The sequence below is a fragment of the Ambystoma mexicanum genome, chromosome 5q (assembly GCF_040938575.1).
Source record: "Ambystoma mexicanum isolate Mex_15411 chromosome 5q, UKY_AmexF1_1, whole genome shotgun sequence".
NCBI lineage: Eukaryota > Metazoa > Chordata > Amphibia > Caudata > Ambystomatidae > Ambystoma > Ambystoma mexicanum.
The window spans coordinates 1093658989-1093671074 of NC_090933.1; the positions used below are offsets into that span (position 1 = coordinate 1093658989).

The window sequence follows — 12086 nt, forward strand, 5'->3', positions numbered from 1 at the left end:
TTACTCGTTACTCGGATTACGCGGACGAACAGTGCCGCAAAGTTCGTGCATAAGCACCATCATCATCCTCAACACGGTCCGTGAGAGGCAGGCTTCCCTGAACTCTGGCAGCTCGGTGATGCATTGCGGACTTGGCTCGCCTTCCGAAATGTAGGCCAAGCACCCAGAATTTTCACGGCAGCAGCAGTTCTCCTCCTCAGTTGGCATTAGCTCGCACCGATTGCACGTGCACCAGGTGGAGACGCCGTCCATGCAACATGGTCCAGGCTCTTCATCCGTTGACTGGTCCTCCCAACTGCCGTCCGAATCCCCATCGTTTTCGCGTGCTTGCCCTTCCAGTAGTTCTTCCTCGGTGTACTCGGGCTCGTACATATACGGCATTATTGTAGCCATTGTGTGGTAAAGAAAGTAAAATAATTTATAGCGGTGGTACTGGTATCTGTTCACACGGGCTACAATCAATGAAGGTAGCTGACCAGAGCACAGAAACGAGTCACAGAATACTCAAAAAAACACAGAGAGTAATGGAATCGAAAATCTGCTGCTGTGTTGTGAAACGGTGTGTTTATACTTATTGAGGAAAGAGGCGTCCTGCCATTTCCATGGCGACACGTCATTAGCTGAGGCGCAGCGATTGTTGACACGAAACGTGCTTTGGCGTTGGGAAATGGGCGGTACGCGTCTGCTGATGTCAGGCTCAGGGGCGGGGGATTTGATTTAGTGCCGCAAAAGCAGGTGAGCCAGGGCGATGGGGGGAAATGATAGGATTATCAGAAAATGGCGGCTGATTTCGAGTGCGTTAATGGACGAAAAGTCGGGTAAGGTCCATAGGAAAGTTTTCTACGATCTACCGAGTTATGCTTAAAAACACATGGCCGAACCGTAGGAACAATAAAAAAAAAAGTCCCGGAACTATCCTTTAACTGAAACTGCCTGTAACTCACTCCCTCTGCGAGCGGAAGTAACCACAACCAAAAACACAGTTTTCAGAGTTTACAGTCTCAAAGGGCAAGAATGCAAAGGCTCTAACGGAGCACCCATAAGAAACTTAAGAACAAGGTTCAAATCCCAACCCGGCACCAGAAAAGGTAACGGAGGGAACACATTCGTGAGCCCTTTCAAAAACGGAGAAATTAAAGGAATCTTAAAATAGGAACATTCTTCAGACGAGCGCTTAAATATGGACAGCACCGCGAGGTAACCTTTAATGGTCCCCACTTGCAAGCCCCTGTGGGCCAAGGAACGCAAAAAACACAGGACCATGGGAATGTCACATTCAAAAGGATCCACATTCTTAACTCTGCACCAGTCGCAGAACTTTCTCCAACGGCAACCGTACAGAGACTTTGTTGCCGGCCGCCTGGCCGAGAGCAACACCTCCATCACGTCTTCAGGGAGTTCCCAATCCTTATACCTCAACCTTTCAGAAGCCAAGCGTGAAAGTTGAGGGATCTGACCTCTGGATGGAGAACCTGACCCCCCTCCCGTGAGAGCAGATCATCTCGGTAGGGAAGACGACGTGGAGGGCAGATGGACAAGTCGAGAAGGTCCGGGTACCACGTCCTCCGCGCCCACGCCGGAGCAATGAAGATCATCCGGGAACCGAACCTCCGTAACCTCCGCAGTACTTGCGGGATGACGGGGACTGGAGGAAACGCGTACAGCAGTGGGAATGACCACTCCACCACGAACGCATCTCCTAAGGCTCCTTTTGGAGGAAATTCCCGCGAGCAGAACCTTTCACACTTCCGGTTGACACTGGAGGCGAAGAGATCCACTTGAGGGGTCCCCCAAAGGGCGAAGATCTCCAAGAGAATCTACTGAGCAAGCTCCCACTAGTGAGAGATCGTGCTCTGCCTGCTCAGAGCGTCCGCCGTTTCGTTGTCGTCTCCGGCCAGATGAACAGCCAAGATCGAAACTTCCTGCTGGATGGTCCAGAACTCGAGCTGCATCGCCTCGTTGCACAGAGGAAGTGACCCTGCTCCCCACCCCCCTTTTTGTTGAGGTAGTGCATGGCCACTGTGTTGTCAGTTAGAATCAGGACACTCTTTCCTCGCACAGTCGGCAGAAAAGCCTTCAGGGCTAGCCTGACGGTCCTCAGCTCCAACAGATTGATATGGTGTCTGGACTCCGATGGAGACCAACAACCGTTGACTGTCAACTCATTGGCATGAGCTCCCCATCCCGTGAGGGGTGCGTCCGTCACGATCGTCACCTCTGGCCAGGGCGGCCAAAATGGGGACCCCTTCATCAGATTGCCTTTGACGGCCCACCACAGAAGGTCCTGGGCGACCAAGGGCGGCACCTGAACAGGGTCCGACAGCCTGCCGGAGGACTGAGACCACTGGAGCTTGAGTGCCCACTGCAAAGATCTCATCCGCAGACGAGCCTCTGGCACCAGAAGAATGCAGGATGCCATGAGGCCGAGCAGTCTCAAGAACTCGGACGCTGGGAGACTCTGGGCAAGTTGAAACTTGTGCACCATCTGCTGAATGTGAAGAGCCCTCAGCTGGGGAGGAAAACACTGCCCCAGGGACATATCAAGCACTGCTCCGATGTACTGGAGCTGCTGTGTTGGTGTCAAATGGGACTTCTTTAAATTGAGGGAGAAGCCCAGCTTGTGAAGGGAGTGGCAGGTGACTGACAGATGATCCAGGACTTGCTCGGGAGAGCTCCCCCTGATCAACCAATCGTCCACGTAGGGGTAGACGTGAATCCCCCCTTTCCTGAGATGCACTGCCACCACCACCATGAGCTTGGTGAAAACCCTCGGGCGGAGGTCAATCCGAACGGCAGGACCCGAAACTGAAAGTGCGAGTCGCCAACCGCGAACCTCAGGTACTTCTTGTGCTTGGGATGGATGGGAAGTAAGCGTCCTTGAGGTCGAGAGACACCAACCAGTCCTGAAGTTGAAGGGCCTGGAGGACTTGAGAGAGAGTAACCATCTTGAACTTGTCCTTCCTGAGGAGTTTGTTCAAACCGCGCAAGTCCATGATGGGTCTCAATCCCCCGTCTTTCTTCGAAATAAAAAAATAAGGGGAATACCATCCCTTGTTCCTCTCCGCTACAGGCACCAGTTCTATGGCGCCTTTCTCCAGCAGGGCTTGAATTTCCTGCGCAAGGAGCAGATCCGAACTCTTCAAAGAGAGGTTCCCAGGTGGATTGTCATGAGGCCTCTGCCGAAAAGGAAGACAGTAGCCGTGGGTTATGATCTCCAGAACCCACACATCTGAAGTAATGGCTCGCCACTCTACAAGATGCTGTGCCAGCCTTCCCCCAACCGGTGAACCATGGGACCTGGCCTCATGACTGAGTGGTAGCGGCTGCGGCATTGCCTGAGGGCAAAGAGGCAACTGCCTGAGCGGCCTTGGCACCTCGAGAACCCTTGTTTCCACCTCTAGCACTCTTACGGTGGCCTCTTTGACTGCTAGCTCCTCTCGCTTTATTGAAGGACGAGTAATGAAGAAAGGAACCTCCCCTCCATTGCTGTCCCCTAGGACGAAAAGGCGGAGGCGGAGGTTGTCGAACTTTAGCGGCCAACGACTTCGCTGCAGCTTTGGAGGTCTGCAACCTCTCAAGGCTCTCGTCAGCCTTGCTGCCAAAAAGATGTTCACGGTCAAAGGGCATGTTGAGGAGCCGGGACTGCACATCAGGAGCAAACCCAGTCTTCCGCAACCACGCAAACCTGCGTATTACGGTGCTCGCCGCCATGGACCGGCTGACACAATCTGCCATGTCCAAACCCGACTGAACAGCCTCACACATGGCATCCTTGCCATCCTGAACCATAGAAAGGAAACCATCCCGTTCGTCCCCTTCGGGAATGTGTTCAGCCGCTAATGCAACACAGTTCCACAGAGTGTGTGTGAAACGAGACAAGGCACATATGGAATTGGCTGCCTGAAGCGCCATACCCCCTGAAGAAAACACTTTCTTCGCCCAGCCGTCAAAACGTTTGTCGTCCCTATCGGGAGGGATGGTAGGATACGACGTCTGCTTTGCCGGGGCCGTAGCCGCCTGCACCACCAAACTCTCCGGAGTGGGGTGCCTGGACAAGTAGCAGGGGTCGCTACTGGCTGGACGGTATTTTCGCGACATAGACTTGCCCACTGCCGGGAGACTCTCCGGAGCAGTTCAAGCCACCACCACCCTTCTCTGCAGAGCCATATGCAACGGCAATACCGGGTCAGTGGGGGACCAAGATCAAGGATGTCCACGAGATCATCCTGAACGAACTCCCCTGGGGGAGCCGACCAACCCAAGTACTCAGTGATATGAAGAATCGGCATGAGTGCCAGGCTCCGGCCTACAAAACTCCACCTCCGGAGAGGTGTCCAGTCCACTGGCATCATGCAGTGACTGCCGCAGTTCATCAAACTGGCTATGGCCCGAGATAAGTTCATCTGGTACCGTAACCGGAACCAAGCCTTCATCAGAGCCTTCATCACCCTCTGAAATGTACTTCAGGTGGTGAGAGGAAGACATCTGGGGACCAAAGCTGTGCCTGGCCTTACCCAGAGCCTTTCTAGGGGCTATCCCCGTGCCACGGGGCCCCTCTGACACCACCGCCTCGAAAAGGCGTTGAGGGCGCCGAACGAATCGGCGTCGACGTCAGATGGCTGCAGCGCCGCCAGCATCGGTGGCATCGACACACAGGCCTCGAAGCCAGAGCTCCAAGCGTGTCTCAACGACCTAGGCTCCGACAGCATCGACGACCCCCTCGGAGGCGGAGCCTCGAGAGAAATAGTTGACGACCGGGACAGGATCACGCGGTCTCCACCGCGTAGAGGACCGGGACCTGGAACGGGCATGGCGAGAACGGCTACCCTTGTCCGAGCGGCAGTGGTCGACTCTGACTCGTCCCAAAATCCTCGTATTTTAAGCGGGTTTCTGCCATTCATGCACAGCCAATGCTGTCAATCACACAGAATTATGAATTAATGCTTCTAACAGGGCCCATACAATGCTTTTGCTGATTTGTGAGGTAAGGACCCATATTGCTAACACTGCTTTTGCACCTCATGCCATAACAAATGTCTGTCCACCATTCGGCATAGCACCAGAGAATTTTTCCAGTGTAAGGGGGCTGTTTTTTGCAGAGGACAGCAGAAAATCTACTAATTTCTCAATGCTTTGATCTAGAATGTCAGTTAGGTATGCAGAGCCGACGATCATAAGTGCAGTTCTTTTTAAAACAATGTGACAAAAAGTATACTGGCAGTGGAAAAAAGGTTGGATGGTCATTTCAAAAGTAGGAGTTTTGCAAAGTATGTTACTTCTCCATGAAGAAGCAAGTCAATTCAAGCACAGACACAGTTGTATTGAGTGAATTAATCACTTCTTGCAGAGATCTGTAGGTCACAGATGTGAATCCTGCCAGTTAACTATGCCGGTCATCCAATTTTGATGGGGTTAAATTAACTGTATATAATAGTCTTCTATGGAAACCACTTTGGATAAAAGGGCTGTATAATTGACAGCAATTTTTATATTATATACTGAATTCCGAGGAGAGGTACAGTAAATGCACACAGAGCATACAATGGGCATACACATTTTTTCTTAGCAGACCTAAAGCACCATATGTACCTTTTACAATCCCAGGTTGTCAATGTAGCAGTGTACTACACATCCTTTCTCTAATAAAACAGAAAGAACATTTAAAATTTCAGTGACCCTATAGTAAGATTTTAAGAATAAAAAATGAAACAAGCAATTGCCATTTCATTTGAAGACAGCACATTTAAACCTAACTCTAGGTTGACTGAGATATAGGTTTGATAAACTAGGACAGTGAACAGCATGGAATCCAAACAAATCAAACATTATGGGACTTTGACCCACTTCTAAATCAAGCACTAGAGTAAAACTTCAGCCGTAACTAGCCTTCCGTTCTGAAAAGGTCTACCATTTTATATCTCTCTGCTGAGATGTTTACCTGCTCTCTGATGTTTGCGATATCCAACGTGTAATTCAGAGCCACCTTTGCTCCTTTGTAAGGCTCCCAAGCTTCTGCCAGATTCACCGTCATTCCCATGTATATGCTGATGATCTGAGGAAAGGAACATGGACATATTATCACCTTTGCATTGGATAAATAGTTACTTTTTTGCTAAGGGCGGGAACTACAAGTGCATCTTGAGATTTAGACACCTTGGTTGACCTGCAATCCTTTTGGTGAAATAAAATGTTTATTATGATTTTGGTCACAACAACCAGACCCAGGAAGCACTTAACTGCCAGCATACATTAGGTCTAGTTAGCAAATTAGTCGATTTAGCACACCATTCTCAGTTTACAAAATGCCACCTTTGAAGAGAATTGCGCATTCCAGACATATTTTATTAGCACATCATAGCTGGTTTCTATTATGTTCAATGAATTCATCATTGCCTGATGTTGAGTTATCTTGACATTTGCTGACAGGGCATAAAAGAAGGGAGGACATTGCTCCCCGTGGTGGTCTAGGGCTTGGACAGGCAGCAAAGCTATAACATAAGACGGACACGGCTGGAAAGATGTCCTCTAAGCAGTGAAACAGCAAGCCAGTAACAGAATAGTCCAGACTGGGCTACTGACGGCACTTGCTTTGGGGATCTTATTTCTGGAACAATTACATTATTTGTCAAGAACAGCAGGCCAATAACCAATCCTGCTTTAGTGTTGGAGAGCGATCTAATTTGTGCTGGTCATAGAGCCAGTGAAATTACTAAATTTTACTGGTTTTCGCACTGGCCCCATGACTTCACTTTGAGAGACACTTGACTGGATGCTTCTCCTTTTTCACATGACTGTCTCTGACCTTACTTAGACCTCAAACATTAAGGATCGATCTTGTGGGCATTCATTCTTTCCCAGTTTTATCTGTATGGAGCCCCCGATAGTCTCTGCACTCCAATGCCACTATTTGCCCCAGTTGCTGCTTCATAAGCCCAGACTGCCTTGTTTAATGCAAGCAAAGTATTGCATTACATGTTTAGCTCCACTCTGCCTTCTCATGGGCTCTATGGCAACGCTGGTCTCATCAGTACTGTGGATCTCATCTTCCCTTTGGTCTAGTAAGTATCCCAGCAGATCCCTGCTAGTAGATGCGATGCTGTGCAGTTGATTCAACCACTGCACAATTTTGTTTCATTTTCCCAGTGTGGGACATGTGATGAATTTACTTCTGTCCTGCAGGAGGACAAGGATGAGTAGAGGCTAGAGCGCCTGCTCAGCCCTCGCACTTCTACAAATCAAGAGCCAACACAATCATAAAAGTAAAACCAGCACAGTTAAGAGAGATACCTCCATCGGCCTTTTGTGGCAACGGGGGCTGAGGGAAGGCTATACTCTCAAAAGAGATGCAAGAGTGGTTCATTAGCAACCGAAACGGCGAAATAGAACAGTCCAAAATAAAGGAATGTCAAATTAAGGGTCATTAAAACTATTTATACTTAAAACACACCATGTACAATAACTAACTAGAAAGACTACACAAAATCTACCCAGAGGAAAGAACACAGAATAAGCAAATATAGAAAGATGCAGCATTCTGAATGACGAATCTGTGGTGTAAGCCAAGTAATAACCACAAAGTATTTTTAAAAGAATATGTTTTTGGGTGCAAAAGGAATGAAAGTAACCTAACTAATCTCTAGGGCCCAAGAACGGAAACGTTTGTAGTCAATAGTACCTTTTTGCGGTTCTTGGTGGTCCGGCAGCGCTGAACAAGATTTCTTGGCGCTGTGCAAGCGATTTGAAGATCGGGAGAGCACAAAAGGCAGCACCAGAGGATCCTGTGGGTTAAAATTTTGGCAAATGGTTCGACAAACATGGCTCCAAGTGGTTCACTGGCAAAACACACTAGGATCCCTGCTTTCTTGGCTCTCAGGGGTGCTAGGAGTTCCCCTCAAAGGACCCGGGAACAAGATGGCCCCTTGTTCTCTAGTTCCTAAACACGGGGGAGGCTGGCACACAACTGCAGGAGTCCTTCAGTACAGTGACTTCCTGGGTACTGCAGTGACTGGCAGAGGCAGGTCTTGTTTCAGCATCAGGTCACCCCCAATGGAGATGGTAAGGGGTAAAAGCTTGCCTCTGCCTTCGAAAACCTGTCTTCTCCTCACAACTAGAGGACTATGGAAAGGACTGCTCTCGCAACAGGGTCCAACAAAAACAAGGGTTAAAGTCCAAAAGATGATTCAAAGACGTGGTTGAATACCCGTTCTTTTAAAGGCAAAAGACCCCAGGTGATTCGACTAAAGCTACCCTAATTTAGGGGCCAAATCCCTGCTACAGGAAGTAGAGGAGACAGGAAGGAAAGAAAAAGGTAAACTCAAACAAGATAGAGGGAGCTCTTTACAGCTGGAGGAAGGTGCGCCCGTCTACACTAAACCCACCCCTTCCTTTCTCAATAGAATCAAATGCCTTTAGATATGCAGCACCCTGGTGTGAGCCGTATCTAAAGTGAGTGGGTGGGTGTGTATGATACTGGAAATGCATTGGAGGGACAGGGCCTCGCTCTGTCCTTGTCCTGTACTCCCTTATGTGTGGTCTGTTATTTTCTGCATAGGAGTCCAGTTGGGAACCCTGGCTGTGCAGCTCTCTCTTTTTGGTTGTGGTGAACTAAGACCCTTGGGATACCCTTATGGCACCCATGGTTGGGGGGGGGGGGGTACAACCCTGTACCCTAGTGTATGTTTTTGGGCACCTGTGTGTTGCTATCACGCATCTACCTCTTCCATTGCCCCGGAGTAGTACATATTTTATTAGCACATCATAGCTGGTTTCTCCGCCGGCTCCGGGTCGCCATGTCTCTGCATCACCAGGGTCACAGGGGTTTGGGGACCACCCCTTTTCACCCGCTCCCGTTTTCCAGCAGAGGCACATTACTGGGAGCCCACGGAGAGCCACACAGTTACGAGGGAAGCTGCGTCTTAGCTGGCGGTTGCCATGGCAATTCCTCAATGCGCTGCAAACGTGTACCTCCGGTCACGTGATCTGCAAGGGGTCACGTGACCGATCACTAAGGAAATCAGTAGAAAAGCACAAAAAAGGCCAATCGTTGCTTCTCAGCTGTGTTCCGGCTGGCGTTTGGTGTTCTTGTGCTCTTTCTGCTCTTGTGAAACCTGACCTTGGTCTGCTCTACTGGACTGCGCCTTGATTTTCCCCTGGATTTTTGCTGCCTGTGTTTTTCCCATCGTCCTTTTGGTTGCCTCGTGTGCTCAACCTCTGGACTGGCTCTTTGGATTGCTTTTGGAACTTCCTTGTGCTTTGTCGAAATGGACTTACTTTTTCTCCTCGATTTCTCTGGATACTGAACTGTGGATGTTGTAGAATACCAAATTGGAACTGTCCTTGCTGGAACTTGCAGCATCCCAGCTACATCTTGTGCTGCACCGCTACTAAAGGGAAGCTGATCCTGCTTCTGGGTTGCTCGCCTTTTCGTATTCTCCAGTTCCACCCGCAATTCCCCATAGGTAGGTGGTTTACTTGGCCCTGTGATTTTCGTTGTGGTTAACTACAGTGTCTATAACCTTGCTCTGTTCTTTTTCAGCTACCTTGGGATCCATGCCGCCGTTCCAGCCCACCTGTGGCCCCAATAACCGGTCAGCAAGTGAATCTTGCCTCTCTGACTGGTGCTTGGGGGTGGAGGTACTTTATTCCACACAGTAACCCATGTCTTGACAGTTGCCCATAGAGCAGGGTATGGGCTGGTGGCAGCTTCATGCTGATGTGACAGGAGCTCCGAGTATCCTCTATTTTGGGATATCCAGGCCCTACTATAGGAATCAGTGGATTCCTGATATGTTATGTTATGTTAGAAGGCAATATGGCCCCTGGGGTCTCTTGGTTTCCATTGACGGTTACCTTGTTTTCCCAAAGTCCTGGGAAGCCCAGGATCTGTCCCTTCCCCTGACTGGTTGTTGGGTGGAAGAACCCTATATGGTATTGTGGGGTGTCCAGGTCAGAATGGCTATAGCCTTCCAAGTGACTAGGTTGTGGGTACACCCTTGGGGAGGGACCTGTGTGAATAGAGCATGTGACCAATATTCATTCTATGTTATGGGTGTCCATGGATGTCTGGTTTCTGTGTGTGTGACACAATGAATGGGACAATCCTGCCTGAAACGGACATGAATGCAGTGTAGTGTGCTGAAAGCCTGGGTGCTTGCCCCAATCCACATTCCTGGTTATGGGTGTCTGGGTGGAAGTGAATAGCCTGAATCCTGTGAGCCTGATTGGCTGCCTGTCTGTATGAATGCCTTTCCATGTGATAGGCTTGACTGAGCCTGGATCAGAGAGAGTGAATAAGGGACAGATGTGTATATCTGGGGACCTCTCACATACCAATTTGTTCAGAAGCCGAAGTTGAAACTTGAAGCTGTTCTTCGAAGCCCAGTTTGAGGAGAAGATTGCTGCTGCATTTCCTTCAGTTTAATCCAAGAGCTGTCGAGTCTGTCGAGGACTGATCCAAGAGAGTACCTGGCTAGGAGACCTCTCCTCAAGCTACGAGGGACCATCGTGCAGAAACCGCTATTCTTCACCAAAGCACCCTAGAAACCAGTCTCAAAAAGGCTGTAGACCGGAGAAGCAGTCTGCCAAGAATCTGGAGGAGAAGCACCTGGACATTGTGTGCTGTCGAAGTCCATTGGTGTCGTCCGGGTTCGGAAGATTTCGTGACCACTGGAAGCCAGTTCGTATCGTGTTGCCCAGAAGCGGGGACACCTTGACGCTGTGCTGCTAGACGCCCAGAGCCGAAAAACTCTACATGGACTACAAATATTTGATCAAGGGCTCCCTTGCCATCACCGACGACCACCTTGTCCCGCCAGAGAAAGTCACGGTGGTCGACTCCCGAGGAAACTCCGCCGGTGGATGTTCCCGAAACCTGAAGCCAACAAAGATGTCTCGATGACACGGAGTGAAGATCCAAGGTTCAGCCCGTGGTCGAGTCCCGATCGCCAAAGCTGCCCGCGACCCCCAACATCCATCACCGCCAAAAGTCTTTCAAGTCCCCTGAGTCTTATTTGCGGCACCAAGTACTTTGCATCGAGGTCCACCACACGCCTCACCTTCCTAGGACTTTCACCATTGAGGAAACGATTGTAGACTGGCACCGCGAAGGTTGAAACTGCTATATCAACACCAAGGTTCCTCAAGGTTCCACGCTCAGTGGCTTCTGCTTTAAAAGGGAATCAACCCTCAAAGGATACCGTCGACGAACCGTCAAAGAAACACCACTTCTTCAGGTATATTGGGGTGGCTGAACTTAACCAACAAGCAAGGCTTATTCAGCATTTATGGACTGGGCTTGTTAATTATTTTATTACAGGTTGCCCAGGTGCGGGGATCCTCATTCAGAATTGTGCATCTATATCGAAATAACGCATTCTGCCATTGCTTAACCTTAACCTGCCTTCCTTCCTTCCTTCCTTCCTTCCTTATTATCTATGCTGATACACCTTACTGAAAGATTTGTATGCTCTATCATAACTGCCAGCAGTTGACGCATTTTAAAGTCCAAGTGTGGTACCATATAGAATTGTATAGATTTGTCATTGTAAAAATACCAGAGTACAAAGTGTGTTATTGAATTGTGTATATATCTCCGAACCATAAAGAACTGTGTTAGCACATAGCAGTGTGTGGACATTCCTTTTTGGGGGCTTGGGGACTCACTGTACTTAAGAACCAGCCTGCATCACCTCCTGAGAGCTTAAGCCTTGGTTGTTCGTCCATAGCTACCATATAGAGAACCTTGGCTGGGTTGCTCTGTGTCTCTACCCTATCATATAGGGGGCAGAAATATAGATACCACCCCCCTCCAGTCTTTACAGTGTGACCTTTGATTCCCGTCCCCAGGTCAGCTTCCTGTGGAGTGTCCGTCTCTGGGGAGGGGTGACCTGCCCTCACAAAGGAACAAAGAGGCAATCCCCCCCAAGGCAACCTTCCTGCCAGAAGTGGCAAGGTCCAGCCTGTCTGGGGAGACTACATACAGGGCCTCATTACAAGCATGGCGGTATGATGTAAAAGTGGCAGTAACGGAATTACTGCCACTTCTACTGCATCGCTAAATCATGGCTAAAGAGTGTAATTAGCACCAG

The 12086-nt window shown here is 49.5% G+C and overlaps 1 protein-coding gene across 6 annotated transcripts in view; it reads right to left on the reverse strand.

The window, feature by feature from the left end:
* Nucleotides 1-12086, reverse strand: part of WASHC5 (WASH complex subunit 5) — a 1117936-nt gene that overhangs the window by 726828 nt on the left and 379022 nt on the right. For all 6 annotated transcript variants that reach the window (XM_069621617.1, XM_069621614.1, XM_069621616.1 and 3 more), the window contains one exon: nucleotides 5939-6052. In XM_069621617.1, the coding sequence (XP_069477718.1) occupies nucleotides 5939-6052 (114 nt within the window). The remainder of the gene's footprint in view (nucleotides 1-5938; nucleotides 6053-12086) is intronic.